We start from the raw sequence: 12,866 nt of genomic DNA, 5'->3' as shown, positions 1-12,866 counted from the left end.
CTGAGAATATAGACAATTCCAAGCAAAGGTGAGGTGTTTTGTTTTGGTTTTTTGGTAGAATTAGGGTGCTCAGGTCCAATAAATTCTAAATTTCCAAATATCAAGGGAATCCTTTATGTATTGTCCCCAAAAACTCCATCACAATTGGTGATGTAACAGATTTCTTTTTCCAGCTTTGATCTTCAAGTCCTCATTTTTTGCAAAAATTCCGATGAAATTCCAATGAATTACTTTACCTCTATCCCATCATCACCTGGTATAGCAACATCAGACTTCCTTCTTTTCAGTAACTTTTATATTAGGTATGTTATAAACAAGAGCTGTCTGAATATTAAAGTCCCTTAAGTTCCTAACCCGCTCTTTGCCAACATCTAATCAACTTGTTGGTTCCGGTAGTTCTTAATCCATTTAAATCCACTGAGTAATTTTAGCAATTCAGTCATGACATGGCTTATAGTCAGCTTGTGGAATTTTTCTACATTGATCAAACGTAAATTTTTCCCCCTGCTACAAAGGCAATGTTTACTGTAGTTTGTTACATGATTAATTTTGCTGTCCGACAATTAGTTTGCAGAGCTTGTTTTGGAGCCACTAAAAAAAAAAGTCTTCCATTTTTTTCTTGAACACTCCTGATCTTAACCAGCATTATTTCATCATGATTATTACTTGCCTGAGCTCATGTGCATCTGTGCGCCAGTACACTGTGCATTAATCCTTCAGTTGCATGTGTTTTTTCCCTCCCCCTCCTTAGCTCTTAGCCATATCCACACACACACACACACACACACACACACACACACACACACATTCAAGCGCGCACACACACACACACATCCGCTCCATCCATCCCTCCTTTCTGGGTGTGTTATCTCCAATGTAGCTCTCACAACCCAGGGCATCTCTCTCTTTCTCTCCCCCCCCCACTCTTCTCTCTCCCCCCTCCCACCCTAGGTATGCGAAGCTGCAAGATGGTCAGAGTGGTAAGTGTTCTGGGGCTAGTGATGGTCAGCGTGGCTCTCTTGATTTTGTCCTTGATCAGCTACGTGTCCCTGAAAAAAGACAATATCTTCACCACTCCCAAATATGCCAACACGGGAGTGCCGAGAATGTACATGCTCCATGCCGGATTTAGGTGAGTGCTTGTCAAATCATACATAGATTGCCTTTCCTTTCCTTCCCTTCCCTTCCCTTCCCCCCTCCCCCTTCCCCGAGGAAAGGCATGCTGGAGAGATGGGTAGAGGGTATGCAAGCTGAGGAAGAAGCGAGGAGGAGGGGAGAGGGGAATATTATTATTATTATTATTATTATTGAATCCACGCTCCGGGATATCCCCCTACCCCTTTTTCTGGCTTTTGTGCCAACCGTACAATACCAACACCCCCCCACACTCCTTTAAAATTGCTTTGTGTGGAAATCGATCGGGGAGCGCTGCTTCGAGCTTTTGCATCAGTGGCCGGCGGGGGGAGCGGGGTGCGGTGGGGGAGGGCGAGGTGGGGTGGGTGTTAGACATACAATATGATGGGCAGCTGACGGTTTGGCCGGTTCATGTATATTCCGGACGGAGGACGGAACTAATGGCGCAGGCGCCTTGTTTCTTCGGCCGTGGAGGGGGAAGATGGTCCCGGTGTGTGTCCCCCACCCCACCCCCGGTGTTGGGGAATCGCAGATACGCAGTGTTTAAATGAGCAAAGCGGGGGAAGGGAAGGGAAGGGAAGCGATGGGAGGTGGGGTGTTTCCCTCCTAATCTCCCTCTCAGTTCCTCCTCTCCCATCTGCCTTCCTTGCAACTCCCGGTCCGGTGTCCGGGCTCTCCTATCTAACCGGGCAGGAGACAACGGAGGATTCCTTTGTTTGACTTTTCCTTCCTCCTCGCTGGGCTTCCCCCGTGTTTAAAGCCTGAGGAGCCCAAGGCCAGAAAATTAGGAGTTGTGGGGGCGGGGGGGGGGTAGGGTGGTTCCAGGCAAGGCGTGAGCCGGAAGTGGTGAGAATAATCCAAGCTTCTTCATTCTTCGCCTCCTTTGGAAGCCCAAAGACAAATATATCCCTAGACTGGGGCAGTTTGGGAGGGTCTCACGGCCAGTGAGACACAGACACCCACCCATGGTTGTTGGGGGCGGGGGTGTAGTCTTTGACTACGCCAACGCCCTATAATATATGGCTGGGAAGAGTTAAAATTGGGCAGAGATGCCGAAAGCGGAAGAAGAAGAAGAAGGCAACTCTCTCGCAGGGGGAGACTGAGTAGACAGGCCACTGTCCATGGTGCTGATCGCGCCTCCGCTCTCTGCTCCTGATGATCTGGCATTCGTTTTGAAAGCTCCGGGTTTAAAACATCCCATGTGAATATTGTTCCCAGTGGTTCAAAGCATCCCAAGGAATCAAAGATGCCACCTATTAGTAAGCTTACTCTGCCGATCAAAGTAAACAAATACCAAGCTTACAAGGTTCTTATATTTTGATGGAATCTGCTGGGAAGCTGCTTCTCTGTTCTCTCCTCTTAATGTTGACTTTAGCATATAAAAGCCATTTCATAGTCATCATTAACCATCGCTTATTGTAGCATCCCTTTCCAAGCTAGTGATTCCCAAATCTGTAGCAACTCCCAACTTTCTCCAGTCAATTGTATTGTGGCAGGTGACCATCTCCTTAGTGGATGACAGCCCACTACCATTAAGGTCTGTTTGTTTACTGTCCAATATAGCTGGTACCATCAAGAAGTTGATTCTCAGGTTTAACTGAAATCCTAATTATTAAGACTGCTTCTTGCAATTTAGCATATGGTTTGTTGCCATTTGAATGCATTGGTTCATATCATGAGACAAGAGAAACTAATTTTATCCCATCTTCTTGTGACATTGCTATGGAGAAGTTATATATGCAAAGTGATATTTTAAAGAATATTGACTCAATCATGACAGATAAATGAATAAATTAGAAAAATATATGCAGGCTAGAGGATGTTTTAGATTAAGAGGAGGAAACATGAGGTCCACCACATGTTTGAACTACATTTAGCAGATTGTCTAAGCTTCTAGGGGTTGTGATTCAGTAAGAAATGGAAGTCTATATTTTGCCCACCCTTTTTTTAAAGGAAAATTTGAATTTCTCACATAACTCATCAGATATGATCACTGAATAAATGTGTGGACTAACTAAAATATTTGCATGTGGGACTGCCGTGTATTATTTTATATTAGGACTAATATTATCCCATATTTCTGACCAAAGCACTCATATAATTTTCAGTTGGAAGCCAACCCCAATCACATTTAGATGTTTAGGGAAAATTACTATGGAACTAAACTTTATTTTCAATATATTGTTGATTCATAATAAGTTAAATTCATTTTGGACAGGTTTTTATTCATGTCTTTGTTTTTTCTGGTTGTTACTATCATATTATAAAGACAAGGGAAGCCTATGAATAGTCATTTTGCTTGCATTTCATGAAATTTTAGTAAAGCATTCCATTGAAATCAAAGAATTTTGCACAACCTTTAGAGAAGTTATATTTTTATAGGCTTGAACCAATTTTTGGAAACTGCTGTGTAAATATCACCCAATAACAGAGAAGTCCTATGTTCCTGAATCTGGCAGGTACCAGTAATTGGGGATTATGTTTTTCACAATCTCTATTTTCTGGTATAAAATAATGGAAACTGTAGTTTAATATCACAGAATTTAATCCTGCTTTTTGGAAAGTTTCTGTTCCCTACTTAGCTGTTTGTTCGCTTCATTTCTTCCCTTCCCTCTTTGGACAATCATTTAACATCTCCAATTCTTGGTTTAGTGGGATGGGGTCCCCCCCCCCCCTTTTCCTAATGATAATGTACATGGATACTTTCAATTTATATGCATACAAGTCAACATTCGAAGAATTGATGGTGTGATTGATCTCCATAATAGAGAGAATCTCAGAAACAGAACCTTGCAAGGAAGGAAACAAATCAGACAGTGAAATGGAAGACAGAATGAGGAGGTATTAAACAAAAAAGGGCCTGGAAGTTGAGAGCATACAGTTAGAAATCAGATATTCATGGAGAACTAGATGGAAGAAATATTGGATCGTTGAGAAAAGAGATTAAAAAGTGAGCATAGAGAAGAGGAAGAACAGGTTAAAAGTGCAGCACTATAGAAGTCATTTGTGATAGATGATAGAGAGAGATGATAGATAGAGAGACATAAACTTTTAAAGTCTTGCCTCCATGGACTCATATAGTTGTCTCTCTTCCAACTACTAACCAGCTTGGCTCTTTGGAGATCAATAAAGTTTGGTTAAGTGCTGCAGAATACTCAGAATCATGAAGTATCCATATTGCAGGGGGAAAAAGACAACCCCGCCCCCCTGAAATGATGATGGTGTCTGCAGTTACTTCAAGAATTCAGAATTGAATTGCTAAACTATTCTAATTCCATTCTCAAAATACTCACAGCATATAATTTTTATAGTTAATGCAACCTAATTGTAATATATTTCCTGGCAGCTGGGCTGTAAGAAGGGCAATCATATTTGGAACACAGGTAGTCTTTGACTTACAGTGGTTCATTCAGTGACCATCTGAAGTTACAACGGCACTGCAAAAAGTGACTTATGACCGTTTTTCACACTTACAATCGTTGCCGCATCCCCACAGTCACCTGATCAAAATTCTGACGATTGGCCACCGACTCATATTTATCATGTTTGAGTGTCCCAGGATCACACGATCCCCTTCGTTAACAACTCTAATTTAACTGTTTAATCTAACTGCAGTAATTCACTTGGCTGTGGCACAGAAGGTTGTAAAATGGGGCAACATTCATTTAACAGCTGTCTCGTTTAGCAACACGGTAGAAATTCTGGACTCAGTTGTAAGTTGAGGACTACCTGTTCATTACCGATTACCTCTGGGTAATGAAGACCTTCCTCCCTATGGAAAAATGCCATTTCCAACAAGCTGCTCAATTGAAAAGCAAAACAGTAATTCCCATCCATCTAAACATATTGAGATGTTGAGAGTCATACGTCAGGGAATGTCTAACGGACAATGGTGATTAGAGTGAGTAGAAATGATAACCTTCTTAATGTGGCCTTAATGTCAGAAATACTTTGACTGATTGCATAAATCTGCCATCTGTTTCAGGTCACAGTTTGCGCTGAAGTTCCTTGATCCTTCCTTTGTACCCAACACAAATTCCTTGAATCAGGAGATGCAGGACAAGTCACCCAAGTGGACATTCAACAGAACGGCATTCTTACAACAAAGGTGAGAAAAAAAACTGAAAAGTGAGGCTAAGATCAGAAGGATTAGATTTGGGGTAAATCCACCCTAAGGCTAGTTTTTAAGCACAGCCACTTGGCAACAGACAACGGTGCCCTTGAACATTGTCAAAAAAGCTGTCAGGATTCCGACTGTTACCTCAATTAAATCATGAGTCTTGAGCCAACTTTCAAAACTTTAAAAGGATTTATTGGGAGTTAACATGTCCCACACTGCCTGGGTGTAGCCGACTCTGAGACACATAATTCATTGTCACCCTTGACCCTGGTTTTCCCTCCACCCCGAGTGTATCGTAATTCATATTCTCCAATGAGACACATCCATAGGCAAGAGTCATCAGTCATGTTCTCCAGTTAGAATTTTGTGCAGCAGAAACTTCAGTCACCTAGTTAGTATCTTTGAAAAACTATGTATGGGATGCACTTTATATTTCCAAGCTGCTACACTGTTCTTTCAAATCCCTTTTCCCCTCCCTTTCTGTTGGCAACTCTGAAAAGACCACAGAAATATTTTATAAGTTGACAAATATCCAATCAGTGTTTTAGGGAATAAATGTCCCAAATATTTAGATGCATTCTATGTCTGCATGTATGAAATTCTCATTTGCCACCTAGTAGTTTGATTGTTTCTCAAGTCATTTGAGGATGAGAGATGAAGAGATCATTTGGGGACACTGAATTGGATATTTTGCTCTTTTAAATTATATCAACTAAGCCAAGGTGTCCTAATAAGGAATGGGGTTGTAATTTTTCCTGCCAAGAGTGCACAAGATACAGCACAAAGAAACCACAAATAAATGTTATAGTGGGCTAATGTTATTCTTTTTTTAGCAGTTTTGCTCCCTGTACATTCAAAATAGGTCAGATTGTACCAAGACTCGAAATCAGGGATGGTGAATGATGGCTCTTTTGTGACTTATGGACTTCAACTCCCAGAATTCCTGAGCTAACATGAAGGAGGACTGAAGGAAGGACTGAAGGAAGAATTCTGGGAGTTGCAGTCCACAAGTCTTCAAGCTGTCAAGTTTGAAGACCCCTGGTTTAGAGCAGAGGTGGTGATGGCTGTATTATATGACTTATGGACTTCAACTCCCAGAATTCCTGAGCCAGCATTTAAAGATTCTACTTATAATAAATCCTTGCTAGCTTTGAATACAGAATTCTTTATTGGCCAAGTGTGTTTGGACACACAAGGAATTTGTCTTGGTCTAAATGCTCTCAGTGTTCATAAAAGAAAAGATACAATCATCAAGAGTCAAGAATCATAAGGTACAACACTTAATAATAGTCATAGGGTACAATAAGCAATCAAATCACACTAGGAAACAGTCAATATAAATCATTAGGATACAAGCAACAAGGTTACAGTCATACAGTCATAAGTGGGAGGGGATGGGTGGAAGGAGGGATGGAAGCATTATAAAATCAGTGGCTCTCAAATATTCTTTAGCTTTCAATACCATACGGAAAAAAAAATTCTTTTGAAAGAAGAGAGGAAATATGGGAAATATGAGCCATCGCTTTGCAATCTATTCATTCTTTAAATCTCTGTAATAATGGCTTAATCATTAGCTAACAGACAGCCAAGATTACAATGATCCATGTTGAGTGAAATATATGGATTCCCACCTAGCCAGAAATTACCTATTTTGTTCAAATAAATCAAGCTGTTTCAATACTGCACTGTTTTAAATACAATTTGGGAGTGATGGAGATGAGGATCCAATAAAATAAAATAGGATGGAAATAGCTTCAGTTCTGGGTAAGAAGAGTAGATATGTTAGCAGTTGATTTGATTACATTTTATTCGGTATTGCACGGAAGAGAAGCTAGATGGTAGATTACATAGCTTTAAAAATTGGAATGGAAAGCAAGTTCAATGGAATTTGGGTGAGGCATGTTACCAACTCAGCTTCCATTCTAATATTCTTTATAGGACAGATACAAACACAATATAAAATTTCATTAAAGAAGCAACAGTCCATTCAGCTTCAATTTCATTATAGAATTTCTCCATCAAGAAGGTCACAAGGCCATATTATTTCCAGGGAACTGTACCACAACTTTCTTTATATTGTTATATCCAGAACAGATTTTTTAAAAGAAGATGAAATATCACTTCCTATCAAAAATATTAATTTCGTTATGAATAATTTAAGTTTTGTTCTGTGTGAGTAATAGAGAAAAAGATATACCATTACACAATGCAGTTTATATTATATTACTCTTAAAATAAATCCTTCATGATTTTTTCCCCTCATAATTACCTGAAAGGAAGATAACTGTACTTAAAATAACCCACTCCTAAATGAATATTAAGCAGAAAAAAACAATCTTCCTTGGTTACTGTGCTATTAAAACTTTCCATTTTAAAACTAATTTATTTTGAAGTAAGATTGGACTGTCTTGTCAAATAAACTAAATATCGCTTTTTACTTTTACAGATAAAGCTGAAAGATTGACTTTCAAATAAAAAACTTGGTTATATCAAATTCAGTACATTTGGTAAATGATCATATTGTGTGTGTGTGTGTGTGTGTGTGTGTAATATATAATTTGTAATATGTAATAATATGTAACATGTACTATTAACATAGTATATGTTAACATAGTTTGGTGTAGCGGTTAAAATGTTGGCCAACAAACCAGACTATGAATTCTTGTCCTCTGAGTATGAAAGCCAGCTGAGTAAGTTTGGGACAGTCCCTCTCCCTCAGCCCAATTCACCTTACAGGGATGTTGTTGTGGGGGGAGGAAAAAGGAGGAGGAAGGAATATTAGATATGTTCCTCACCTTGACTTACTTATAAAGTAATAAGGATGGAATACATATCTAATAAATAAATAAATAAATAAAAATCATAGTTCTGAATGATTTTCAGAATTCTCTTCCAGAAATTTGCTGCTAGGTCCATGGTTCCTAAGTACCTGATAATCTGATGCTAATCAGAAATCCTGTTTAACACATTTAACAAATAATCAGAGTTGGAAGGAACCTTGTAGGTCATCTGTCCAACCACCTGCTGTCTGACAAGGGGCCCATTCCTAGGCTTCCATCATTTCCCTGGCTATTTTTGTACCTGCTCAGCCAACAATCTCAGCAGCTACAAAATTGAAAGTATGTCCATTGAGGGGAAAAAAAACAAACAAGTTAATAGCTGGCCATCAACAAAGAAAAAAACAACCACACACAACCAGATATCCCATTAATACTACACATAGAATAACCCAAAAGCACATATCCTGACAGAGAAGTTACCTGAGGATGGTCATTAGTACAAGCCTGAAAGCTCAACGAACTAAACTTCTGGTCCTAGTGGCCAACCCAGTTTGGATCCTGCAACGTTATCAAGATCCAATTATCCAATCCAATTATCAGGGTCATATATATTTGCCTTCATTTGTCCCAGGAAGAATTCCATATGGCATTTCAAATTTTTCTGGGAATTTTTAAGTCAGGTTTTTAACGTATATCTAAAATTACAAAAGCACCAAACTCTAGATTCCAACTGAAAAATTGCTAATTTTATGGGAGGAGGGAAGGACAGATTTACCTCCTGAATCTGTTAGCTCTCAAATGTTGATAGACCAAACTGAGTGCATGCCATCCCATAAGCTACAGCATTTATTTATTCTGTTCAATCAATTGTGTCTGATTCATGGAGACTGCCTGGAAAAGTCCCTGCAGTTTTCTTAGCAAAGTTTTTTCAGAAGTGGTTGGCTATTGTCTCTTTCCAGGGGCTGACCCTAACCCTAATCCTAACCCTAACCCAAGAGGAGAGAAAGAGAGAGAGAGAGAGAGAAAGAGAGAGGCAACCCAGGTGGTTTTGTGGCTAAGGCAGGACTAGAATTTACAGTCTCTTGGTTTCTAGCCTAGTGCCTTAGCCACTAGACGAAGCTAATTTTCTAAAAGAGAAGTGTAGGAAGGAGGCAATGACAAATCACTTTAGAAAAACCTTGCCTAGAAAAAGCAAGGAATTTCCCTCAGGAGTCTCCAAAAATATGAGAGAGAGAGAGAGAGAGAGAAGACAGAGAGGGAGAGGGAGGGTGGGTGGAGGGAGGGAGAGAGAGAGAGAAAGAGGGAGAGGGAGGGGGAGAGAATAAGGTTATAATTATTTCTGAGCCATGGATTTGTATCTGGAACTATATCTATAACAGGGCTGTCAAACTCAATTCCATTAAGGGCTGCATCAAGGTTGTGTTTGACCTCAGGGGACTGGGGTGGGCATGGTCAGTTTGACATCACTCGTGTCAGGGGCGCCTGTGGTGACCTTAGTGTTCTACCAGGAAAATGGGCTCACGAGTTCCGTGGCCTTTACAAGATCCTCTGTGGCCCACCTTTGGCCCTTGCAAGCTCCATTTTCACTGGCAGAGGAACCGGGCTGGCCCATTGCTGTTTCCAGGGTAGCCCCATGGGCCAGATCTAAGCACCCCATGGGCAGAGGTGGTATTCAGCAGGTTCTGACCAGTTCTGGAGAACTGGTAGCGGAAATGATGAGTAGTTTGGAGAACCAGCAAATACCGCCTCTGACTGGCCCTGTCCCCATCTATTCTCTGCCTCCCAAATCCCAGCTGATTGGCTGGGTCTTCTTTTGTGGTCCTGCACAGGAGAATGGAGCTGGAAAGCAGGTTAGTGGGGTGGGGCGGGAATGGGAATTTTGCAGTATCTTTCCCCCTGGAGTGGGGAAGGAATGGAGATTTTACAATACCCTTCCCCTGCCACGCCCACAAAGCTATGCCACGCCCACAAAGCCATACCCACAAAACCAGTAGTAAATATGTTTGAATCCCACCACTGCCCGTGGGCCAGATTCAGCCCATAGGCCTTGAGATTGACACCCCTGATCTATAATGTAATGTATAATGTCTTGAATTGGTAATTGGGAAGAGGTGCAAGAACAGGGATTCTTGATATTTCTTCATTCCACCCCAGCCAAATATTTTCCCCACCCATATTTATTTCCCCCACCCTGGGAAAATGTGATAATGTGTGATATCAATATTCAGCATCCAGCAAAAATAAAAAATAAAATCCTACATCTTGTGCACAACCTCCAAAATTGTTTTAAAATGATACATTTTTAATATCTCATATAGATTTCCTTTTTAAAAAATGGGGATAACTTTTTGTAACAGTCTTTTGTTGGATCATCATATTATATATGTTGTTCTGCCATACTCCATGCTGGGGTGGAAGACAACTCAAAACATGGGCAACTCTTACCTTCCACACATGCACAAAAGGCATCTCAAGACACGAGGGAAGGTGGCTTGGATGTTACAGGAAAAATTGAAGAATCTATGCTAATACAGATTTTAAGAGTAATGTTGATGTCAGATTTAGCATATATTTTTCCATCTCACAGCTACATTTCTATACTCTTGAAGATCTGTACAACTTTTAATGGACCAACAGATACACTTGATTTTTGATAACTGTTAGAGCATCCACTGAAGGTGAGATAAGACCAAGATATGGATGAAAGCAGACAGAAATAAAGAACAACAGAGTTAGGGAGGGACCTTTGAGATCTTCTAGTCCAACCCCTTGCTTGAAATCAGGAGACCATATACCACTCCAGACAAATGTTAGTCCAATTTCAGGAAGCAAGCCATTCTAGTGATTAATTGTTCTCACAAATAGGTAATTTCTCCTTAATTCTAGATTAGTTCTCTCTTTGATCCAACCTAGAAATAAGGAGATATTTCCTATTTCAATTCAATATTCCTATATAGGAAAAAAAAATCTACATATTTCAATGCTTACACTATTTATTTTTATGTTTATTTATTTATTTTGTCAAACATGCATTTGATAATATATATATAAGTATAAACATAGATACGAATAAAAGGGAACATTAAGACAGGGACCGTAGTCACGTTGGTGCACTTATGCACACCCTTTACAGACCTCTTAGGAATGTGGTGAGGTAAACAGTAGACAGTCTGAGGTTAAAGTGTTTGGGATTAGTGGAAGGAACCACAGAATCAGGTAGCGCATTCCAGGCATTGACCACTCTGTTGCTGAAGTCGTATTTTCTGCAATTAAGTTTTGTGCGGTTTACTCTGAGTTTGTTTCTATTTTATTTTATTTATTTTATTTATTTATTTTATGTTGTCAAGTGATTATAAGATAACAGGTATAAGTATAAACATAGTTATGAATACATGAAATGGAAACATATAAGAAAAATAAAAAGAAACAATAGGACAGGGACGGTAGGCACTTTGGTGCGCTTATGCATGCCCCCTACAGACCTCTTAGGAAAGGGGTGAGGTCAATAGTAGACAGTCTAAGGTTAAAGTCTAAAGTTAAAAGTTAAAGACAGCCTATTGTGTGCTTGTGTATTGTTGAGATAGAAGCTCAACCACAACAATACACTAAATTCAACTTGGGTTCATTAAACACAATAATACAGCTATTGTGCTACTAGATCTAAGTGCTTCTTTTACTTTTCAGTGAAGAACTACCAGTATATATATTGTAGTATCGCACTACACTGTAGCGCTACCACTTTCGTTCTTCTAAAAATGTTTACCCCTCTGTCTCATTTAAAAGCAATGTGGTCTCAACTTTCGGAAAGGCTCGTGAGCCAGATTGCAGAATTTTAGGGTAGGAACAAGTTGTACACTTCAGTACCAAAATGAAGATGAAAGAAGTAATTATATCAAAGCCAGGTTGTTTACTTATGATGAGCAAATGCAAACTCTAATGGCATTTTTATTAACCTTGTATACTTTAGGGGAAAATTTAATATTCTCAATGTTCCCCAAATAGAATATTAAAGGGTTCTGTGTCTGCAAAAGATACACAAATATTGCTCAAGAGGCCAAGTTGTGATACTGGAAAGACTCACTTCAGGACTTCAGCTCCATTATTCTTCAAGCCATTTAAGGCCGAGGGGACTGCAAAAGCCAGGAGGAATTCCTTTTTCCAAGTTCTTTCTTGCCTCCTGAACAGAAGATTTTATTATTTTATTGAAAAGGTTTCCTCAAAATTGTGTAGCAATCAAATTGCAGTTCCAATCAAAACTACATTTCATTCACCATCCAGCAGAGTTTGAAAATTACATTGGCTTCTTGATTACAAGGTAAAGTGGTCTTGCAGTATGCTAGGCATGAAGAAAAGTGTTTCTTAAAGAAAATACTATAACATCTTAGCTAAAATGTTATTATAAAAGAAATTGTGGAAACAGTACCTTTAATCTAACTTGGGCCACATTCCATAATTCATCCCCTCCAATCAATCGTTTGCAAGTCTGGACTTCAATAATCCTTCTTTGCAATCCAGAAAATACTTGGAACAGGTGAACTATCCATTCTTGTATCCTTATATATAAGTAGGATATCTACAGTATTCCATCTTTCTGTGACTTACAGAACAGAGCATCTTCCAAATAATTATCTGTATCTGGATTCAGTCTAGTGAAATCAATTCAATTTATTCAGGTTGATGTAGTAGTTCTGTGTGTAAGCAAACATGATTGGATTCAATCAATCAATCAATCCAAATAGAGTTGAAAGGGACCTTGGAGGTCTTCTAGTCCAACCCCACTGGCTCAAGCGGGAGACCCTATACTATTTTAGCAAGTGACTGTCCAATCTCTT

General features: G+C 39.5%; 1 protein-coding gene across 1 annotated transcript in view; it reads left to right on the top strand.

The window, feature by feature from the left end:
* The first annotated feature begins 784 nt into the window (after positions 1–784).
* Positions 785–12,866, top strand: part of ST8SIA3 (ST8 alpha-N-acetyl-neuraminide alpha-2,8-sialyltransferase 3) — a 28,069-nt gene continuing 15,987 nt past the window's right edge. Inside the window, exons 1-2 of the mRNA XM_026714134.2 lie at positions 785–1,132; positions 5,120–5,242. Coding sequence (XP_026569919.1) covers positions 954–1,132; positions 5,120–5,242 — 302 coding nt within the window. The 5' untranslated portion in view covers positions 785–953. The remainder of the gene's footprint in view (positions 1,133–5,119; positions 5,243–12,866) is intronic.

Source organism: Pseudonaja textilis, chromosome 2 (assembly GCF_049901715.1).
Source record: "Pseudonaja textilis isolate UNSWEBS1 chromosome 2, rPseTex1.2, whole genome shotgun sequence".
Taxonomy (NCBI): domain Eukaryota; kingdom Metazoa; phylum Chordata; class Lepidosauria; order Squamata; family Elapidae; genus Pseudonaja; species Pseudonaja textilis.
This window is presented reverse-complemented; position numbering and strand designations above follow the sequence as displayed.